This window comes from Haliotis rubra, unplaced genomic scaffold (assembly GCF_003918875.1).
Source record: "Haliotis rubra isolate DU_JTF1 unplaced genomic scaffold, ASM391887v1 Scf722, whole genome shotgun sequence".
NCBI lineage: Eukaryota > Metazoa > Mollusca > Gastropoda > Lepetellida > Haliotidae > Haliotis > Haliotis rubra.
Genome location: NW_025767438.1, coordinates 128,612 through 148,412, shown reverse-complemented (window position 1 = coordinate 148,412; position 19,801 = coordinate 128,612). Strand labels below are relative to the sequence as shown.

At 40.2% G+C, this 19,801-nt stretch overlaps 2 protein-coding genes across 2 annotated transcripts; both read right to left on the bottom strand.

Moving 5' to 3' along the window:
- Positions 1 to 2,712: 2,712 nt before the first annotated feature.
- On the bottom strand, positions 2,713 to 12,611 carry LOC124259462. Its single transcript, XM_046693598.1, is given in 2 exon segments — positions 2,713 to 2,797; positions 11,866 to 12,611. Coding segments are annotated over 2 exon segments (804 nt in total). The 5' UTR covers positions 12,585 to 12,611.
- Positions 12,612 to 16,897: 4,286 nt separating this feature from the next.
- On the bottom strand, positions 16,898 to 19,277 carry LOC124259461. The gene is made up of 2 exons (XM_046693597.1): positions 17,974 to 19,277; positions 16,898 to 16,923 (listed from the first exon to the last, which is right to left on the bottom strand). Exon 1 carries the CDS (start codon positions 19,249 to 19,251, stop codon positions 18,547 to 18,549), a length of 705 nt encoding a protein of 234 aa, XP_046549553.1. The 5' UTR covers positions 19,252 to 19,277; the 3' UTR covers positions 16,898 to 16,923; positions 17,974 to 18,546.
- Positions 19,278 to 19,801: the final 524 nt, after the last annotated feature.

Below are 19,801 nucleotides of genomic sequence, written 5' to 3'. Positions count from 1 at the left end.
TTCTTTTTTGACTCAGTATATGTACTCGTTACTGAAAGAAACCTACTGTAAGTAAATGTGGATTCAACTCTATTGTAATATTGATTCTGTAGGGATACTGGCCATTTATCGTACCTTATCCTTCCCTTGTTGGTGCTAAAATCACAAAGACTCTGAAACATATCGCAAAGTTTCCGTCGCAAAAATCACAATGACTATACTCTCACTGTAACAAAGTTCCCTACCAGTTACCATGTACCATGCGATAGCTTTCCATCGCTGTTTTCCTGTTAGGCATCTTGATACACTGGTAACACTGCAAATAATGCTTTAAAGATTGGGATTGCTGATCGGGTTCGAATCCAGCATATGCATCGTCTTAGTGAGTGAGTATGGTTTTACGCCGCTTTTAGCAATAGTCCAGCAATATCACTGCGGAGTACACCAGAAATGGGCTTCACATATTGTGCCGATGTGGGGAATCGAACCCGGGTCTACTGCGTGACGAGCCAACGCTTTAACATAGGCTACCTATGCATTGTCTTAAAAATACACGACTTACTGTTGGTCTTCTTATAAAGGTGTTCCCTTCAATTTTGTTTCCAGTACATTTTTGCAGACAATTCCGCCTTGTTGATTTGTGTTAAGGTTCAGACTATGATGGTTCTTTCGACTTTGTATGAAATGAAATTGTGTAGATTTGCTGTAGAGTAGCATACTCTATAGAAATTAAACACATGTTCATCTACATATGCTTTTCTGTTCTTTTCAGGTTTTGTGAAACACTGTATAATTTCTTTCCATCACTAGTTTATATCATGTAATATTCATACCTCGTAATGTACACTGTTCAACACTGGTATAGTTATTCATAACATGAGAGTCCCTTGTGTGGTGATCTACCTTCAGTTGTTGGTGATCTATCGCCTGTTTTCATATTATATTGCATTAATAGCAAACAAAGTTTTGGATACATAAACTTGTGTTATATCTTAATCTGTGTCTACCTTCAGCCGTTGGCAGTCTATAGTTCATTACCAGTTTTGAATTGAAATCGGTGATAAACTAGTTATTTTACTGTCCTTCGTTTACCGGGTTTTATCATTTATCTTCATTTATTATGAAATTACTTTTATAATTAACCTGTATTTATTATGAAATTATTACCCATTGTTAGTCACGATATGGCTGAAATATTGCCGATGTGACTTAAAATCTTAACTCATTCACTCTGAATCTGTGATCGTCTAGTGGTTTTTACTGTACGTCGTTGCCAGGTTTTCAAAATTCAACTGATCAGCTCCGGGTTAGAATGAACCTTCAGTAACCCATGCTTGTCGTAAGAGGCGACTAACAGGATCGGGTGGTCAGGCTCGCTGACTTTGTTGACACATGTCATCGGTTCCCAAATGCGCAGATCGAAGCTCATCACTGAATTGTCTGGTGCAGACTCGATTATTTACAGACATTCGCCATACAGCTGGAATATTGCTGAGTGCGGCGTAAAATTAAACTCACTCACTCCATTTAAAATTCATGTATCATGTATTGAGAACGTGTTGTAGTCAAGTCATGGTTGAAATGTTGCCGATGTGTCTTGAAATCTTAACTCACTCACTTAATATTCCATAGTTGCGACAAATGAAACAGGGTTCGGTGGTATGGTACGTACACTCACATTATATTCAATCATGTTTACTGAATGGTGATATTCCCGTCAATGTATTCCGTATCACATTCCCGTTACTGTCAAGAATCTTTTGTTTGAATGTGTTTTAAATTACTTCGCTCACTTATCAACTATTTTATGTTGTTCAAACAATTTCTGAACTTTTCAATACATTTTCTAATCATTTATTTTTAGCATTTTTATTTTATAATGGATATTAAGCTGTTTTATAAGTTGCTCACTAGTCATAGGGGAATATAGGTTGATGAACCCTCTATGTTTGTTTACATTCCCTGAGCCCGAACGAATTGTGAGCTGTTTAAAGCACGAATATCTGATCATTATGAGGTGCACCAGAGTTCGGCAATTAGCCAATACCGATAGACAATAAAAACAAATTTAGAGTTATCTCCCATACACCGATTTGCATTCGCAAAACATCGGTAATTTCCGTACATCATGCGTGACTCAATTATTTAGATAGAATTAGCACGAAGTACCAAATGAATTCCCACAGTTCGGCATTCGCAGCGGGTAACATAGAAATTGTCACTCGCTTGTTAGGGGAGTACATCGAAAATAATAGAAGAGTGCTAAGCCAATAAATAGTAAATAACAGCCTCGCCTGAGGTTGATATTTATCATACACGAATCAGAAAAGAAAAGTCTATTTTGTTAAAATACACGCTGGTAAAAAGTTAACCTAAACGATTCTAAAATTATTCCAATGAATACAATATTGTTATGAAAAAAAAGAGATTAGGTCTTACTTAGTCTCAAAATCCCGCAAACACCCCTTGAAACAACATGAGATCGTCCCACGGGAATGGGCATGCGCACAGTCCTGAACGCAGGACCCGGGATGCGTTCAGTTGTAGATACCTCGCCACGGGTGTCCTTTTTAACATGGGATGTTGGCGAACGCTCACGAACATACCGGGAACTTTCGCTCAACTGAATGCAGAACTGCATTGCTTGAGCACTGCATGAGCCCGTGTCATAAAGTCAGATGTCGACAGAGTCTGACGAAGTAATAGTCGCTGCAAGCCAGGAAACAGAGGCTCTCACTGCTGTTCATGGGCCTGGAGGTACACAACGCTGATTTCCATCATTATTCTGACATAAGCAACGACGATGAAGTTGATGCCACTAAAAAGAAAGAAAGAAAAAAAAAAGAAAACGATGAGGACGTGCCATTCAAGTTTATTTCTTCTAATGCAAACATCAAAGACGGTGCCCGCACTGCTGCACCCGTGAACACCCGTCATAGAAACACATGGGCCATGAACACTTATAACACATGGGCAATAATGCGAAATAACAACAGTTTTAATGAGAAGAAAATTATCAAAACTCAGTACGGAAGAATTAACATTCTGGTTGAGTAGATTTGTACTGGAAGTGAGAAAGAAGAATGGAGAGATGCACCCGCCGTCTTCACCTGTGTCTCTTGTGATGGGACTTCAGTCTCACATTCGTCTTACCTCCAAGCGAGATCTGGACATTCTCAACTCTCCAGAATTCGAGGAATTCAGGCACGTTTTTGATGGCGAACTTAAGAAAATTACTAATACTGTATTGGGACAAAAGAAGAAACAAGCTGAGCCTATCAGGGATGAGGAAGAGAACCAACTGTGGAAACTAAAACATCATGGAGGTCACAACGAGTTCTTGTAAATACCATGGTGTATCTAAACGGTAAACATTTCTTCCTGAGAAGTGGATCCGAGCAAAGAAGCCTTCGTTACAAGCCGTCTCAGAACGCCTTGCGTGAACCTACCGGAAAGCGAGCATATCTTAAGTACAAAGGGGATATTTGAAAAACATCGCAAAATAACTCCTAAAGAAGTAACACACCATGCAAGTGAATGTAGGAGCGTTGTCAGATAGAGCTGTACAAGAAGTACACGAGCCTGTGATGAGATGAACTCTACCTGACGCCACTACGGCGCCCTACAGATACATGCTGGCCACAACACATTGCAGGACGTGGTTCCCGAACTTTGTCGTAAAGCCGGTATAACTGGACATATGTATCGCACTTAGAGATGGTTTTGCTGTATCTCTAGTGGATGTCCTTGCATGAACAACACAAGTCTGTCTGCGGATCCACAACTGTTTATTCAGAGCTACACTGTCAGGCGTAGGCTCCAACTCCTCTCGTCCCTAGACATATTGCCTGTCCTGTTATATACCCAGGGTTGGTCCTTCTTGGTCCTGGTCAGTGATGATAATTTTCCCCACTTGACATGTAAACTACGGGTCAAACTGCGCTTTGATTGATGATGTCTTAACTTTAATAGCTTTGTGCCATTACCGAGACGGGTATCTGCAGTGACTTGGCCAAAAGTCCTTTGACCCGTGTTCTGCTGGTCAGGGTTATTGTAACTGGACATGTGAACTACTGGTCAAATGCGCTTTTATTGATGTTGACTTAAACTTCATAGCTTTGCTCCGTTACCGAGATGGGCACCTGCAGTGACCCGGCCAAAGGCCCCTTGACCCGTGCTCTGCCGGTCAGGGGTTATTGCCTGTTCCCCTGGCCATCCCCATTGGGCTCCCGGCATCGAGTGTTTGATAAGTAAAGTCACTCAATGCGTGGGGGCCAGCTGGGCATTTGATAGTCTGGCTTGGATACACTTCCCCGGCGTATTGTAAGGATGTGACCTCGCGTCCTTACGTGGAGAATATGACCAAGTGACCGTGACCAACCCTGAGACATCATTATGTTACCAAATATTGGTGATTCCAATTGCAGTGTATCATTACACTATTTACATATGAGTTACAAGGACAAGTGTACATTTGGTGCCATTATCTATCACATTTACATTGTAAGTTTCATGAAGTGATGGGCATAATGGGAAAACAATGAAAAAGTTGTGTTATAAGATGGACATTCATGGAAGTTATGATATAGTGTGGATTCGTGTTTGTCATTTTTCAAACTAATAACATATATACAAATATACAAGGCTACAATTATATTCCAATAGATATAATGCGACCTAACAGAAGTATGGTGGTGTGTAAAATGTTTGTGGAATCCAATGATGTATATGCGAGAAACCATCATCGGTGTGTATGGTGTGTGACAGTAGCAGACTTTAGTAAAATGTACGACCATGGGGGTTATTCGGGGGGAGGGGCCAGCTGGGCATTTGATAGTCAGCCTTGGATATATGCAAACTGTGTGTTTAAATTCTAAAATTAAACCCAAAATTTGAAAATGAAACATCAAGGCGGTTATAACATGCACATAAAAATAATGGTAATTGTAAAAACTATTGAATGATATTGTCTTTAGTAGACGGTCCAATATTTTGATTTATGACAGCGTCGGTCTTAAAGTGGATTTGTTTTCCATCGTAACCGTCGTCAAAAACAAATAACGTCACTATAGTGAAAGATTTCAGTGTAGTATCACCCATGTTCCAGTTCCAGCCGATGCTCGTAGGTTTCATCTCACCACAAACCACATTGGCGGTGCAGGCTTTCTTTCTGAAACAATACTACCAGGCGCGATATACACTCACCTGCAAAAGAAACGTCCCCAAGTACTTTTTCAACTACCAAACAACACAAGCACAAACACGCGAATAGATATGGACGTTTAATATGCATAACGAAGGTGTATGTAAAGCATGTCTGACATAAAGAAAGAGAAAGTGGTAAACCTAACAGTGGTACAGGGAATGCTGTGACAGGGGCCTCGATTGTCCAGTATTCGAGCGCAAGCCAAAACAACAAATGACAAAACAGACGATGAAATGGGAAGGCAGATCGTCGATACTGCACATGTCCACCCCTTACATCACTGCACGTCAGAACACGTCGTCGGACCGAGTGTGTAGGTCTCTTGATCACGTGACTGGGGATCCGACGCAATTCTGTTTGTAATGCCTGAACCAGTGCATTTCTCATCAATGGAGGGTGTGGAAGCTGTAGAATGTGACGTCCAAGATGGCCTCACAAGTGTTTGTCGGAGACATGTCAGGGGATCTTCATGGCCAAGGCTGGACGGGCACGTTGTTGACGTTGAGGAAGGCCGTTGTGGCAAAAGCGGTGTGAGGTGTTCTATTGTGTTCTTGAGACAAGGTTCCTGGATATTGCGGGAGGAAAGGCAAGGTATGGGGCCACAGATCTTCATCAATATACCGACGGGCTGCCATTGATGATAAAAAACGTCGGTCTTGGTGTTACCGCATGCCACCCCAAACCGTCACACTCCCTCTACCATATGGTTCCGTTTCCTGAACGAAATAACGTGCCGTCCGTTCCCCACGCCGGTGGTAGACACGTCTTCGGTCCTCAGTTCTCTTCAAATGGAACCTACTCTCGACGCCGAAAAGGACCCGTTGACGGTTCCGTTGCTGCCACTGACGAATATTCCTGGCCAAAACCAATCTCTGACGTCGATATTCCGGCGGTAACGTCATGCCCCTCAATGGTCTACAGGCTCCGACCTCCATGTTGACGTTGTCGTCTGGACACTGTCCGCCTGCTGACGCGATGACCGAGGCTAAGCACTGATGATGACGCCGCGGTGAGGAATCTGTTGATTAAATGTTGCCCCCAGCTGCAGCATGCCAATCGCTCTTTCTCTCTGTTCTGCTGTTAATCGAGGCATCTTCTGCTGGTTTTTCAGATGATTGTGATTGCAAAGAACAGTTTCCAACATGTTTTATAATGGATCTCCTCACGGATGAATAAAGTCATTTTTCACGCTTCTGGCATACAACACGTGCATTTCCTTTGGGTGTCATACATTTGTGTGTTTGGGCAATGTGTTCCGAACTGTTTTTCATGTGTTTGGCCATATTCAGCAAATATAATATAACTTAAATTTTGGGGACGTTTCTTTTGCACATGAGTATAAGTGAAATACTCTTGAAAGCGGCGTGAAAGTCCAACTCACTCACTTACTGTTGTGAACACGGCAAAAGTTTTTGCACGACACAAGTATATACACTGTTTACATATCAAACATTCTGTTTTCAGGTGTGAGGACCTATAAACGAACTTCGGAGGACCAAACGGATGCCATCAGCTCAATATTGAATGGAACAGAAGATCCGACTGTGGATGCGTCAAGCGTTCCCGACACACCTACACAGGAGAATTTGCTTTCTCCAACCTCTTCTGGCGCAATTATCGCTACGATTTAATGGTGTGGTGAAAAAGTAATAAAAAGTAAACTTGCCCATCCTTTTTGTCATTTTGACAGAGGTAAATCTTGAATATTTCCCGAGACGGAAGAGAAATATTCAAGAATTGCCGATGTCGTTTTTTCGCGAGGGAGAATATGGCCATGGATAACCGAGGTGAACCTGTGGTTTTCGATATTCGCCCGAGTAAACATTGGTATTGTAAGCCCCTTGAATGATATAATGATAATCCCCAAAGGGGGATATTTGAAAACAACCGCTAATGACGTCATAAGAGGTTGATATTAGGATGAACCAATGCAAAGTGAATGGGAACATGTTGTACCAACGTACGTATGCTAAGATGTAGTTTTCGTTATGTTCGTTTTCATAGGAACACATTTGTTTTCTAGGCGTGAATAGCTGCAAAATTGCTGATGCGGCTTTAAGCAGCACTCACTCACTCACAAAGTAAGCTACAAGAACGCACACGAATGAAGCTTTAGATCTGCAGCACTCAGAAGCTGCTTAAGAAGATCAAGTGTTTAGCTTCTTCTGGAGAAATGACACAGATGACTAACTTAAAGGAGGCTGTGTTTATGCCCGTCGGGCCAGTGTTCGCGTTAACGCAGAAACCTGCGTATTTCATGAAAAAAATATTAAAAACATGCAAAAATATTTTGCGAGCGTGTTTTGCACGCAGAGATTCTGATTTCCATAATTTTAAAAACAAGAGTCATCAAAAGATGACATATCCCCCGGCCCCCACATATTTGAAAGAACAAATCATCTGACAGTTACTTAAAGTCCAGCTTGATGTTTTTTTGACTAAGTCCAAATCGTTTTCATGGAAATCATGAAAATATAAATGCCAAGAATCTGTAAATGCCAAAGGCACCACTTCAAGACCTGTCTCACATGTCTGTCAAGTTCTGTTGAAAGATAATGAACGTTTTTCGAGTTGTGTACGAAGCCCATCCCTCCCTTTTGAGACTAAGTTTAAGTCGTTTCCATGGAAACCGGGAAAAATAAAAATGCCAAAAATCTGCAAATAGCAAAAGGCACCACTTCAAGATCTTCCTCACATATCTGCTATGTTTTTCTGAAAGATATTAAGAAGTTTTTGAGTTGTACTCCGGAAACGAAGTCCCCCTCTCCCTTTTGAGACTAAGTCCGAATCGTTTCCATGGAAACCGAGAAAAATAAAAATGACCCAAACCTGTAAATAGCAAAAGGCGCTACTTTGGGATCGGCCTCACATATCTGCCAAGTTTTGCTGAAATATATTAAGAAGTGTTTGAGTTGTGCTCCGGAAATGGGGCCCACCCCTCCCTTTTGAGACTAAGTCCGAATCGTTTCCATGGAAACCGAGAAAGTAATATACCACAAAAGTCTGTAAATAGCAGAAGGCACAACATAAGGTGCTGTTTGATATATCTACCATTTTTTGCAGAAAAATATTGAACGGTTTTTGAGTTATGCTCCGGAAACGAAGCCCACCCCTCCTTTAGAACTAAGTCCAAAAAAGTTTCCATGGAAACTAAAAAATAAAAATGACAAAAATCTGTAAACAGCAAAAGGCACCACTTTAGCTTCTGTTTGATATATCTAACAATTTTTGTGGAAAAATATTGAACAGTTTTTGAGTTATGCTCCGGAAACAAAATGATTACGGAAGGACGGACGTACCAACATTTGACATATATATACGAGTATAACGAACTTATGAGTTTAATAACACATAATTGTGGATCAAAATAAACAAAGTTCTAACATTTGGGACTTGTGAGCTTCTGTGTCCATAAAGATTACAGGATAAGGAGCTTTTACATGAAGTTTTGGCATTCAAAGATTATGTTTTGTGATGCATATACTGGTTAAGTTTGGAACAAAATAACACCAAGAACATTTTCAAATATCTTAATTAGAAAACCAGCATTTGTAATTGTTGAAATAAATAATAATTTAAAAAATAAAAACATTTTAGGCAGGACGATGAAAGTGAAGAAAAGATTGAATTTATTCACCGCATTTTACTCATAAACATTAAAGATATGCTACTCTTTTACTTCTATTTCTACATGAAAAAAGGCTTCCCAAAACAGTCACAGTGGCCATACCTCACATACAGGAGCACAAGCGTCCATGTTGCATGACTGTAAAAGGCATTATTTAGTTCACTGAAGCTTGACCTTACTTCCTTTTACATTCAGACCAAGCATATAGCGAGTGAATTATTTTTACGCTGCTTTTAGCAATAAGCAAGGAATATCACGGCGGGTAGACCAGAAATGGGCTTCACACACTGTGCGCTTGTGGGGAACCGAATCAGGGTATTCAGCATCACGAGCGAACTCTTTAACCACTTGGCTTCTCCAACGCCCCCAAGCATTTAGTTTTGTCATAGGAAATTAACACTCGCTCCACACATTGTCATGTTCACGTTATTGTAATATGTTCTAACTTCTCCTGTTTGAAAAATTAATACCAATTTTTGGTATTGTATTGTCAGGTTATGAATTATAACACCCTACACACCATCTAAATAGTAGTAACTATGGCTGCAGTGGCAGCATCCATGCTATTATGTGCTGTAAAGTTTGTGTTGCCTGCAAGATGTAGTGGTCATGTTGATGAAAACGCATTTCAACATCTTCATGATTTGAGCAGCTTTAGATTTGATATTATCACCAAAACTGAAAAACTACTCCAAAATATTCACAACAATATTTGCACAAGGTAATATCTGAAAATGTCCATGAACAAGTATAACATTGGCTCTTGACACAGTAGGCCATGCAACAGGCCATGCCACCAGTATAACACTGCAGTAAGCTTTTACACGAGGTAGCAACCCTTGACAAGTGCAGCAGGCCATGCCACCAGTATAACACTGCAGTAAGCTTTTACACGAGGTAGCAACCCGTGACACAACAGGAGCAGGCCATGCCACCAGTAAGCTTTTACACGAGGTAGCAACCCGTGACACAACAGGAGCAGGCCATGCCACCAGTATAACACTGCAGTAAGCTTTTACACGAGGTAGCAACCCTTGACAAGTGGAGCAGGCCATGCCACCAGTATAACACTGCAGTAAGCTTTTACACGAGGTAGCAACCCTTGACAAGTGGAGCAGGCCATGCCACCAGTATAACACTGCAGTAAGCTTTTACACGAGGTAGCAACCCTTGACAAGTGGAGCAGGCCATGCCACCAGTATAACACTGCAGTAAGCTTTTACACGAGGTAGCAACCCGTGACACAACAGGAGCAGGCCATGCCACCAGTATAACACTGCAGTAAGCTTTTACACGAGGTAGCAACCCTTGACAAGTGGAGCAGGCCATGCCACCAGTATAACACTGCAGTAAGCTTTTACACGAGGTAGCAACCCTCAAGTGGAGCAGGCCATGCCACCAGTATAACACTGAGTAAGCTTTACACGAGGTAGCAACCCGTGACAAGTGGAGCAGGCCATGCCACCAGTATAACACTGCAGTAAGCTTTTACACGAGGTAGCAACCCTTGACAAGTGGAGCAGGCCATGCCACCAGTATAACACTGCAGTAAGCTTTTACACGAGGTAGCAATCCTTCACAAGTGGAGCAGGCCATGCCACCAGTATAACACTGCAGTAAGCTTTTACACGAGGTAGCAATCCTTGACACGTGGAGCAGGCCATGCGACCAGTATAACACACCATTTGTAAATGGAACCACTACAGAATTAATTCTATAGTTCGGTTCATAATTATTGAGAATTTTTCATGTCAGTTTGAACTCCTAGGTTTTTTCATGAGCTCCACTGATGATGAAATTCTGCTATCAGTCCAATTGAATTGGCTTTGCAGTTACAGAATTTGTCTTTCCTATAACAACCTTTTACAAAAATTAGTGACCGCCTCCGTTGTGTAGTGGTTAGAGCGTCCGCCCGGACTGCGGAAGGTCGCGGTTCGATCCCCGACCGCGTCATACCAAAAAGACGTTAAAATATGGTACTTGTTGGTCCCTACCTGGCGCTCAGCATTAATGGGTACAACAAGGACTGGTCGGCTCGGAGTCAGTATAATGTGTCTGAGTGGGTATTCATGCTTCACTGCGGCATGGTAATCGCAGTGGGCTAGCACTATAAAACCAGCTTCAGTCTGGGCTAGTGCAAGCAGCCGCACATACACATACACACACGCATGCACGTCATCATATGAGCGAAATATTCTCAAGCACGACGTTAAACCCAATTCCACCACCACCACAAAAATTAGTATGATTGCATTCAGAATAGAAAGTGAGAAAAATGTTTCAGCTTCAGCATATATAAACCTTAGGACATTACCACAATTCAACGGCTAATGACATTGACATTAAAATAAATAGGAATATGTGACTAATCAATATTGATGTTTGTTTGAAGTAACACTGATGGTCTTTCCAATAACAAAAAAGCTGTTACAGAAAAGACTGTTATATGAAAAACAAATTGTAAGAGTACATAAAGTGAGTGAGTGAGTTTAGTTTTACGCCGCACTCAGCAATATTCCAGCTATATGGCGGTGGTCTGTAAATAATCGAGTATGGACCAGACAATCCAGTGATCAACAGCATGAGCATCGACCTGCGCAATTGGGAACCGATGACATGTGTCAACCAAGTCAGGGAGCCTGACCACCTGATCCCGTTAGTCACCTCTTACGACAAGCATAGTCGCCTTTTATGGCAAGCATGCGTTGCTGAAGGCCTATTCTACACCGTACCTTCAAATATCCATGCGACTAGTGCTTGCTCAAGGCGCTGCAGAATAATGGAGAAATATTAAAGTAACAAACAACTGAACAACAGACCATATTACGGCCCATCAAAATATAAATACAATTTCCATATTGTGAGTGGCAAGTTAAAGTCCATAATTTATACTCCAAATTCTAATTTCCCTCCCACACAGATTAACTCCTCTATGGGTGATGTTGCAGTGGTAACAAAACCTTCTATAAAAGCATAAAATTATCTGGACAGTGCTTAACAGAATATTGTTTAATGTCAGTGAAAACAAAATAAAAAAATTAACATTACTTACCTGAGGCTCTCTAATTCTCCTGGTCGCCGTCTGTTGTACAGAAGAAGCCTGCTTTCAGTCAAGATGACAACTTCCCTGAACAGGTGAGCATTGGGTTCAGAGAGATCTAATTCCTCCAGGGCGTGCACCAGATATGATGCGAACTGTACTATATCTTCAGGCAAGGGCAAGGACTTCTCTTTGTTGAAATGTCTTTTATCTAAGAGGACACCTGCACTTTTTTTAACTTCCACTGACCATTCCATCTGAATGAGGCGTTTAAAATCCAAAGCCTCTTGTTTTCCCGTTTCATTCTGACTTTTAATGCAGAATCCAAGTTTGGCAGAAGCCAGTCGTGCCAAGTCATACCCCAACTTGATTGCTGTGCTGGGGTTCAGGAGATCATCATCAATACTTTGCTTGCATGCCTTAATTGCACATTCGTCAGCTAGGTCAAATTGAGATGGAACCAACAAATCATTCATTGAAGCATATGCCATGTTTTCATTTCCACAACCTTCCCTCATCAACATCAGAAGTCGTGCTGCTAATCTCATTCTGAAACTTGTAAAATTCCTTCTTCTAAGCCTGTTGCCAAAGTTCTTCATAAGCCATACTTCCCCAAGAGAAACAATAAGCTCATGATTCTAAGCTACTTCCGTGATAAGGTCTCTTTTCATAGACGGAAAAACTTCTGTGACCAATCTTTTGGATGGATTAGTAGAGATTAGCCCTTTCATAATTTTTGACTGTATGATCGTTGATCCTTTGGTAAATCCTCTTCTTGCACACGAGATTGAGATTATTTCTTTGGGAAAACAGCTACTAGACATATATCCCTGTGTCTAGTCATGTTCTCCAACAGTAACCATTCTTTACAGTCAATACATGGACCATACTTGGATACATCAAATGAACTCATTTCCTTCCGTCTTGCTAAAAGAATCTCACCCTTCTTGCTCTGGCAGACCTTTGTGTTATGGATGTTGTCCCCTTTAAATCTTAACAGAGTCTGGAGCTGATTTAACTTGAGACTGAGGTCATCCTTTTTCTCCCCATTTTCTTGTGCAATTTCTCTTTTCAGGTTAACAGTTGCCATTATTTCCTCTGATGTTTTATGAGCATGTTCAAAATGAGTCGTGTCCTTCATTTACACCTTGGTCAGGCCATTCCGTCATGTCTTGGACAGGTGCTCCTGATATATCTCGGTCAGGTGCTACGGGTAGATCTTGGTACATCTTGGTCAGTCTCTCCTGGTACATCTGGATCAGGTGCTCCTGGTTTATCTTCGTCAATCGCTCCTGGTATATCTAGGTCAGGTGCTCTTGGTACATCTTGGTCAGTTTTTCCTGATACATCTGGGTTAGGTGCTCCTGGTACTTGTGGGTCCGGTGCTCCTGGTATATCTAGGTCAGGTGCTCTTGGTACATCTTGGTCAGTCTCTCCTGGTACATCTGGATCAGGTGTTCCTGGTTTATCTTCGTCAATCGCCCCTGGTATATCTAGGTCAGGTGCTCTTGATACATCTTGGTCAGTCTCTCCTCGTACATCTAGGTCAGGTGCTCTTGATACTCAATCGCCCCTGGTGGTCAGTCTCTCCTGGTACATCTGGGTCCGGTGCTCCTGGTACATCTGGGTCAGGTGCTCCTGGGTCACATCTCGGTTAGGTGCTCCTGGTTTATGGTGATCACGTCCTTCCTGTATGCTTTTGTTTATGCTTTGGGCTTTTGCCACATCAGCCTTGTATTTTTTCAGCAGTCCTTGACGTTTCTGTTTTACCTTGTCTGGAAAATTAAAAACAAATCTTAGCAAAAGTACTTAATGCATTAAACAAATACATCATGGTGAAAATGTTAATGTAGTAACACATAACATATAAACGAACCTATGAATTGTACTAATAAGTAACATAATTTCAATACTTTTTAATGTATCCACATTTTGCTATTATATGATAAGACTAGTTACCAAGTACAGTGTTTTGTAAGCAATTGCATACACTGCATAGATGCTTAATTTTTCAAATATTCTATATTAGAGTATTGTAAATAACACTAAAACAATAGATACTGCTTCCCTACAACATGATATTACATATTTAATTGGTTTCAATTCAAAATATGACTGAATATAATAGCGTAAAGCAAATAGATGAATTTTTATATAACATAACAAAACATCAACTTCATGATTTGTTTGGCATTCAAGAAGTTGCTGATACAGAGATGACACAACTTTATGGATTGTATTTGAAGCCGAACGCGTAGCGTGATGTTTCAAATTATTAATTTAGAGACTATCAATTCGATCTAACATTCATCTAATTTCCAAACACAGGCCAATTGAACTCGTCTGATAAAGGTGTGGTAGGTTCCGTTCGTATTGTTTTTAACATTGCAACATAAAAAATATTCTGTCCAAAGAAAACAAACTACTGTTTATTCAATGCAATAATGTAACACCTAAGAGCTTGGTTTTTATAATCATAACTCCACAAGACCAAAACCAGCCTATTGTTTTGTGTGCCGTATTACTGTACCCCCCTGGCCACAGTATAATGGAATCGTCTGACCTACTTACTTTCTTGGAAGTAGACAGTTACGCAACAGTTTGAAATGGCGGACGAGCCAGTGTTTACATTTTTTGCGAAAGGTTGAAATTCGAAGTGACAGTGGAAAATACTTGACTGACTGTCGAACCTGAACCCTGCAGAATCGAAGAATAGATCCTTTCTGATCGACCTATAACCTGTAACTCATCAAAGACTGTTGATTTTTTATGACCGGCGAGTGTCGATCATGATTTCACGTACGTGCCTCCACCCCGGCATGCGAGGAAGAGTGACAGTGCAGCTTTGTGTACATGCAACTAACTTGGGATTCCTTGGAACATTGTTCTCATCATTTGGGACTGGATTGTGGCCAAGCTTTTCAAAGTGTACGAACATAGCAGTGACATCCTTCGGGGAAGGTGGCAGAGAACTGAATTCTCATGGTTCAGTTTTTGACATTTTGAACGATGCAACGGGACATGATGGAGTATGAGTGGCAAATTTTGTGTTTCGCCTGACCATTATCTTGCGAATTTACCATTCTAAACGGAAACAACATATACCATTTTACCAGGTAGGTAAATGTTTACAAACGTTTTGCCGCACAAATAGGGATAGACAGGGATGTATTTTTACAAGGTTTTCTGATTTATATGTTAGATATTGTTTGTTTATGTTTGGGGCTGTGTATTGTAATTGAGTTTGAATATTTTTATAATAGAAGAAGGTAATAATTATGATAGTGAGGTTCCCTAATAATTGTGGAGGAGAAATCATATAATTGTATTTTTTGAGTTTTAATAAATGTTTCATCTGCATTTCCATCACGTCTGTTGTGTTGATATTAGTCATGTTGATGGTCAAGCTGAAGTAGTGCGGCAGTGTTGTATACGTGCGCAGTGAAGCGCCGTGAAATCAGACGCATTTTCAATCCAAATTGATACCGTCTGATTTTATGGCTTGACCAATCAAATTCTAGCATTTCACGTAGCCATGGTAGAATTGTGCTTGACAATATTAAAGCCTCTGATTCAGCTGATGAAAATGGGAGTAATTTTGAAATATATTTAGTTGTCCTGCAAAGCAAGGAAAACAATATCCATCACTGCCTTAATAATACAAACTAATAATAACTAATTTAGCTTCAACATATAGACAGATGAGCTATTTCAAGATGAAAATGCTTATCATGTAAGAAAATATGCCAAGTTCACATATAACCAATGAAACTATGCCAAGAATATGGATTTACACTAATGTCATTTTCATTTAGACATCGAATATGACTTATATGTGTTGTTTTGGAAATTACCAATACATTCTCACCAAGACGGGTAACAACGATTTGATTACCTAAGGGAAAAGGGGAATACACAAATACAGCTGAAAACAAGTGGGTAATATCCAATCATTAAACAAGTTATCTGGAGCTGTGAAACATGCCATTGTAATGTTACAATGGGTACAATATCCAAGTTATTCGGCAGGTATTTTTATAATATACATATATTTCATTTCAATATCAAATGGTCTCGTCACGATATGGCTGAAATATTGCCGATGTGACGTTAAATATTAACTCACTCACTCACTCACTAAGTAACCAATGAAAATGTTAATGTATAAAGTCAGAAATGCATGCAGAATAGATATATATGCACCTGCAACCTATTTGTGCCTTAAGCTAGTTCCTGATCCAATCTCCTAAAAATGAGATCCCGTCTTCTGAAAGTGAACCTCAAAACCACTGCTATGAAAACCAGTACAACGAAGATAAGCAGCAAGATCATCTGCTGAGGCAACGTGTACTGCCAAGTGTTCTCCATGTTTATATGGCATTCTGGGTACAGGTGCATGATGGGATTTTATAAATGTCCATATGTAGGGCCTAACTCAAAACTAAAGAACTCACATAGTGTTATAAAAAGTTTACATGTGCAGTGTTTGTACAAGTGAAAAGTGTGAAGCTTCATTTGAAACAAAAGTCAGGTTTGAACAAGTATAAATGCTGAGTTATGAATAACAATATCGTGGAGAAAATTTGTGAAAGACTTTGGAGCTTACGTAATGTCCAGAATATGTGTTAATAGTAAATAAAGTATAAATGTGAAAACATAAAGGTCTTTAATTTACTTCAAAGATTAGTACACATAATGTGAGCTGAAAATGTGTGTTAACAGTACAGAACTAAAGGGTTAATGTTCTTTCATTAATGCTTTTCATTCAAAGCAAAATTTGGGAGCCAAAGTATTACCCAGAAATTGTGTGTTAATCGTGCAATACTAAAGGGTTAAGGTCTTCTATTATTTCTGAAAACTTAATGTTATATTATTGACTTCAAAAATATGTCCATCATTGTGAGCTGAAATGCAGTCCTAACACGTGTGTTAACAGTGCAATATTTAAGGGTTAATGTTCTTTGATGAACGTATTTGATACAACGCAAAATTTGACAAAGATGTGGGACCTAATGTAATATGCAGAAAATGTGTATCGATAGTGCAAATGTAAGACCCTCAGCAACCAGCCTAAAACAACAGAGCAGATTAATGTCGATCCAATTTTATTATGGCGGGCTCCAGACACATGTGTCATACAAGCTACAACCACTATTGCGCCCCGGATATAATATCCTGAGTACATCAGATTCTCACACCATTTCTATTATAAAATGTTTCTGACTTTTCACAAAGGATTCAACTGGAAAATTAACTGTCAAATTTTAAATGAATTAATCACAACAAGGAAATTGTAAAATAACTCATTCTTTTCACCAAGATAATACTCCAACGGATGACAATATCAAATCCAGGCATTTGGTGATAATACATTATGTCACCCAATATGATATTTTGAAATATTGGAAATACTTATTCATTTGTTACAAAATCACTAATGTATGATTACGTCATGCATGAAGAGCAGTTATTTCTGATATACATATTCATAGAAATATCATTTTATACATGACCCATAGTCACATAAAATATGTTAACAATACTTTTGCTTTATTCAAAATTACAAAATGACTTGACAATAATTCCTATAGAATACCAGTTACATGTGTTTTACCAATTTGCAAGTGAAAATACATTGAGATAATACATAGTCACAACATTACCCGTAACTCACTTCTCGATGAGTAAAATCAACTTCCACTATATAAACAGATTAGAGTTACTTCCCCTATGGCGGGGGGTGGGGTGTATACCAGTCACGTGACCCACGAAACTAGGAGACACTCAAACTTCAATCAAAGTTGGCGGCTATTTACTATTATTGGTTTTCCTACAATAACATATGCCTAAAATAATTGTTTTGACTATTTAAATAAGTAAAACACCTATTGTAAGTACGAGATCAATAATAATTGAATCTAAATCGAGTGTAAGCGTTACTCGACAACTTGACCTTCACAAAATCACGAGCGTTTCACCTCGACATTGATAAATTACCCAAAACATCACATAAACAGCATTACAAGTCCCTAAATGACTATTTTCCGGTACCCGGTAATGTTACAAATACGTAGTTGTGTACAGAAGACTTTATTTCGACCTACAGAAATGCATACATACCTAAAACAACAGAGCAGATTTATGTCGATCCAATTTTATTATGGCGGGCTCCAGACACGAGCATGACGCTGCAATCTGATTGGTCCGTTGACAACGGACGTCCCTCAGCTCTTCGGGCAGAGTTATCCCCCTTTGACCATTGGCATATTACCGAAGGTAGCTAATATTCTACATTCTTACACTCGCCCCCATAAAAAATGTCGACCCGACATTTCGAAACATTTGTATGCAACTATCAATACAATTACAAGTAAATATTAACCACTAATCAACATTCAATTTGCCACAGATTAAAATACCTTTGGTTCATAGCCATACACAAGTTCAGTAATCCACAATACCAACATTCCCACTCTAAATTCCAATATACAACCCGAATATCGAAACCGCTTGAGAACCACAATACTATGAGATGGCCAGTCAACATAATACTGCAAGTCTACATGGAACATATAGTTAACCCAGTGGGATAATTCTGGTAAACCTGCATGTCTACAGACATAAAACTTGTAATTCAATAATATTCTGCAGTGCTTGCTTCATATGATCATTCAGTGTATCCGATATCTTGGTTTAGTGGCAGTTGACCATTTGCACAGGTCTCCACACTACCTGATAGGTCCATGGGTTCGATATCACTGGCGATACTACAATCTGATAGAGGCGCTGTAGTGGGGCTGATAACACCGGCTGGGGGTTACTCAACACATTCATTGTCGGTCGTAGTTCACACCTCGTCGGGTTCCCAAGGGTGTCATATGTCAGTCTGGTTGGGTACCTTCTTCGTCGACGCTGCGGTCGGGGGTCCCTGATGTTGGTCTCATCATCAGCGTCCTGCATTGAGTCGTCATCACTTTCAACCTTTTTTTGCGGTGGATCAGCAGACTCTGTACCACTTAAGGAACCTTCACCTGCCTGTGATTCTTCGCTAGACGCTTTACTAGCTTCTCCATCCTCATCAGTGCAGTTACCATTACCGCGATCCATGGACTGACTTGACACTTGATTCGGTCTTCTTTCAGTCTCTTGCGGGTGACCGGGGATAATCACTTCAAAGTCCTCAAGATCACTGCTAACAGAAGAATCACTTTCATTTTCTGACTGTTGATAGTCTACAACTTTTTTCTTCACTGGAGCCTTGATTTTTTTCTCTTCCCTTTTAACCTCCGTTTTTTCAACTGGCAGTCCATCACAGGGGAGCAACATATTTCTGTGCAACACTCTAGTCCTACCGATTCCATCCTCAGGCTTCACTTCATATACCGGGCTGTCCTCCATCAGTTGTTTGTTGACTATGTGAATCTTCTGTTAACAGTGTAGGATCTCAGCTTCCCAGGCCCTCCTCTCTCCGTCATATTTCTGACGAGCACTCTATATCTCCAGGCAGAAGGGTGGTACTTCTCACCTTCTTGTCATACTGTTCTTTTTCTTTAGCTGAAGTCTTCTGGGCGATCGTGTTCGCTTGGTCATATGCTTGCTGCATGCACTGTTTCCACTTCTGAACATACGCAGAGTGATTTCCCTTGGACTGGTTGTCATATAAACCAAACATCAAGTCAACTGGTAGTCGTGGTGACCGAGCATACAGAAGATAGAATGGCGAGTAACCTGTCAAATCGTTTCTTGTGCAGTTGTAGGAGTGATCAGGTAATACCGCTGGGAATCATGCAAGAAGCCGACGCTCTATAGGTCCCCATGACCCCCAAGGTCTACCTTTCCTGCTTGTGGTCTGTAGCCTGGTATATAATGTATACTAAATATGTGCTGGAACATGATTTCTTTCAATATTGATGTTGTTCAAGTGATCCTTCCAGTTACTTTTCATTTT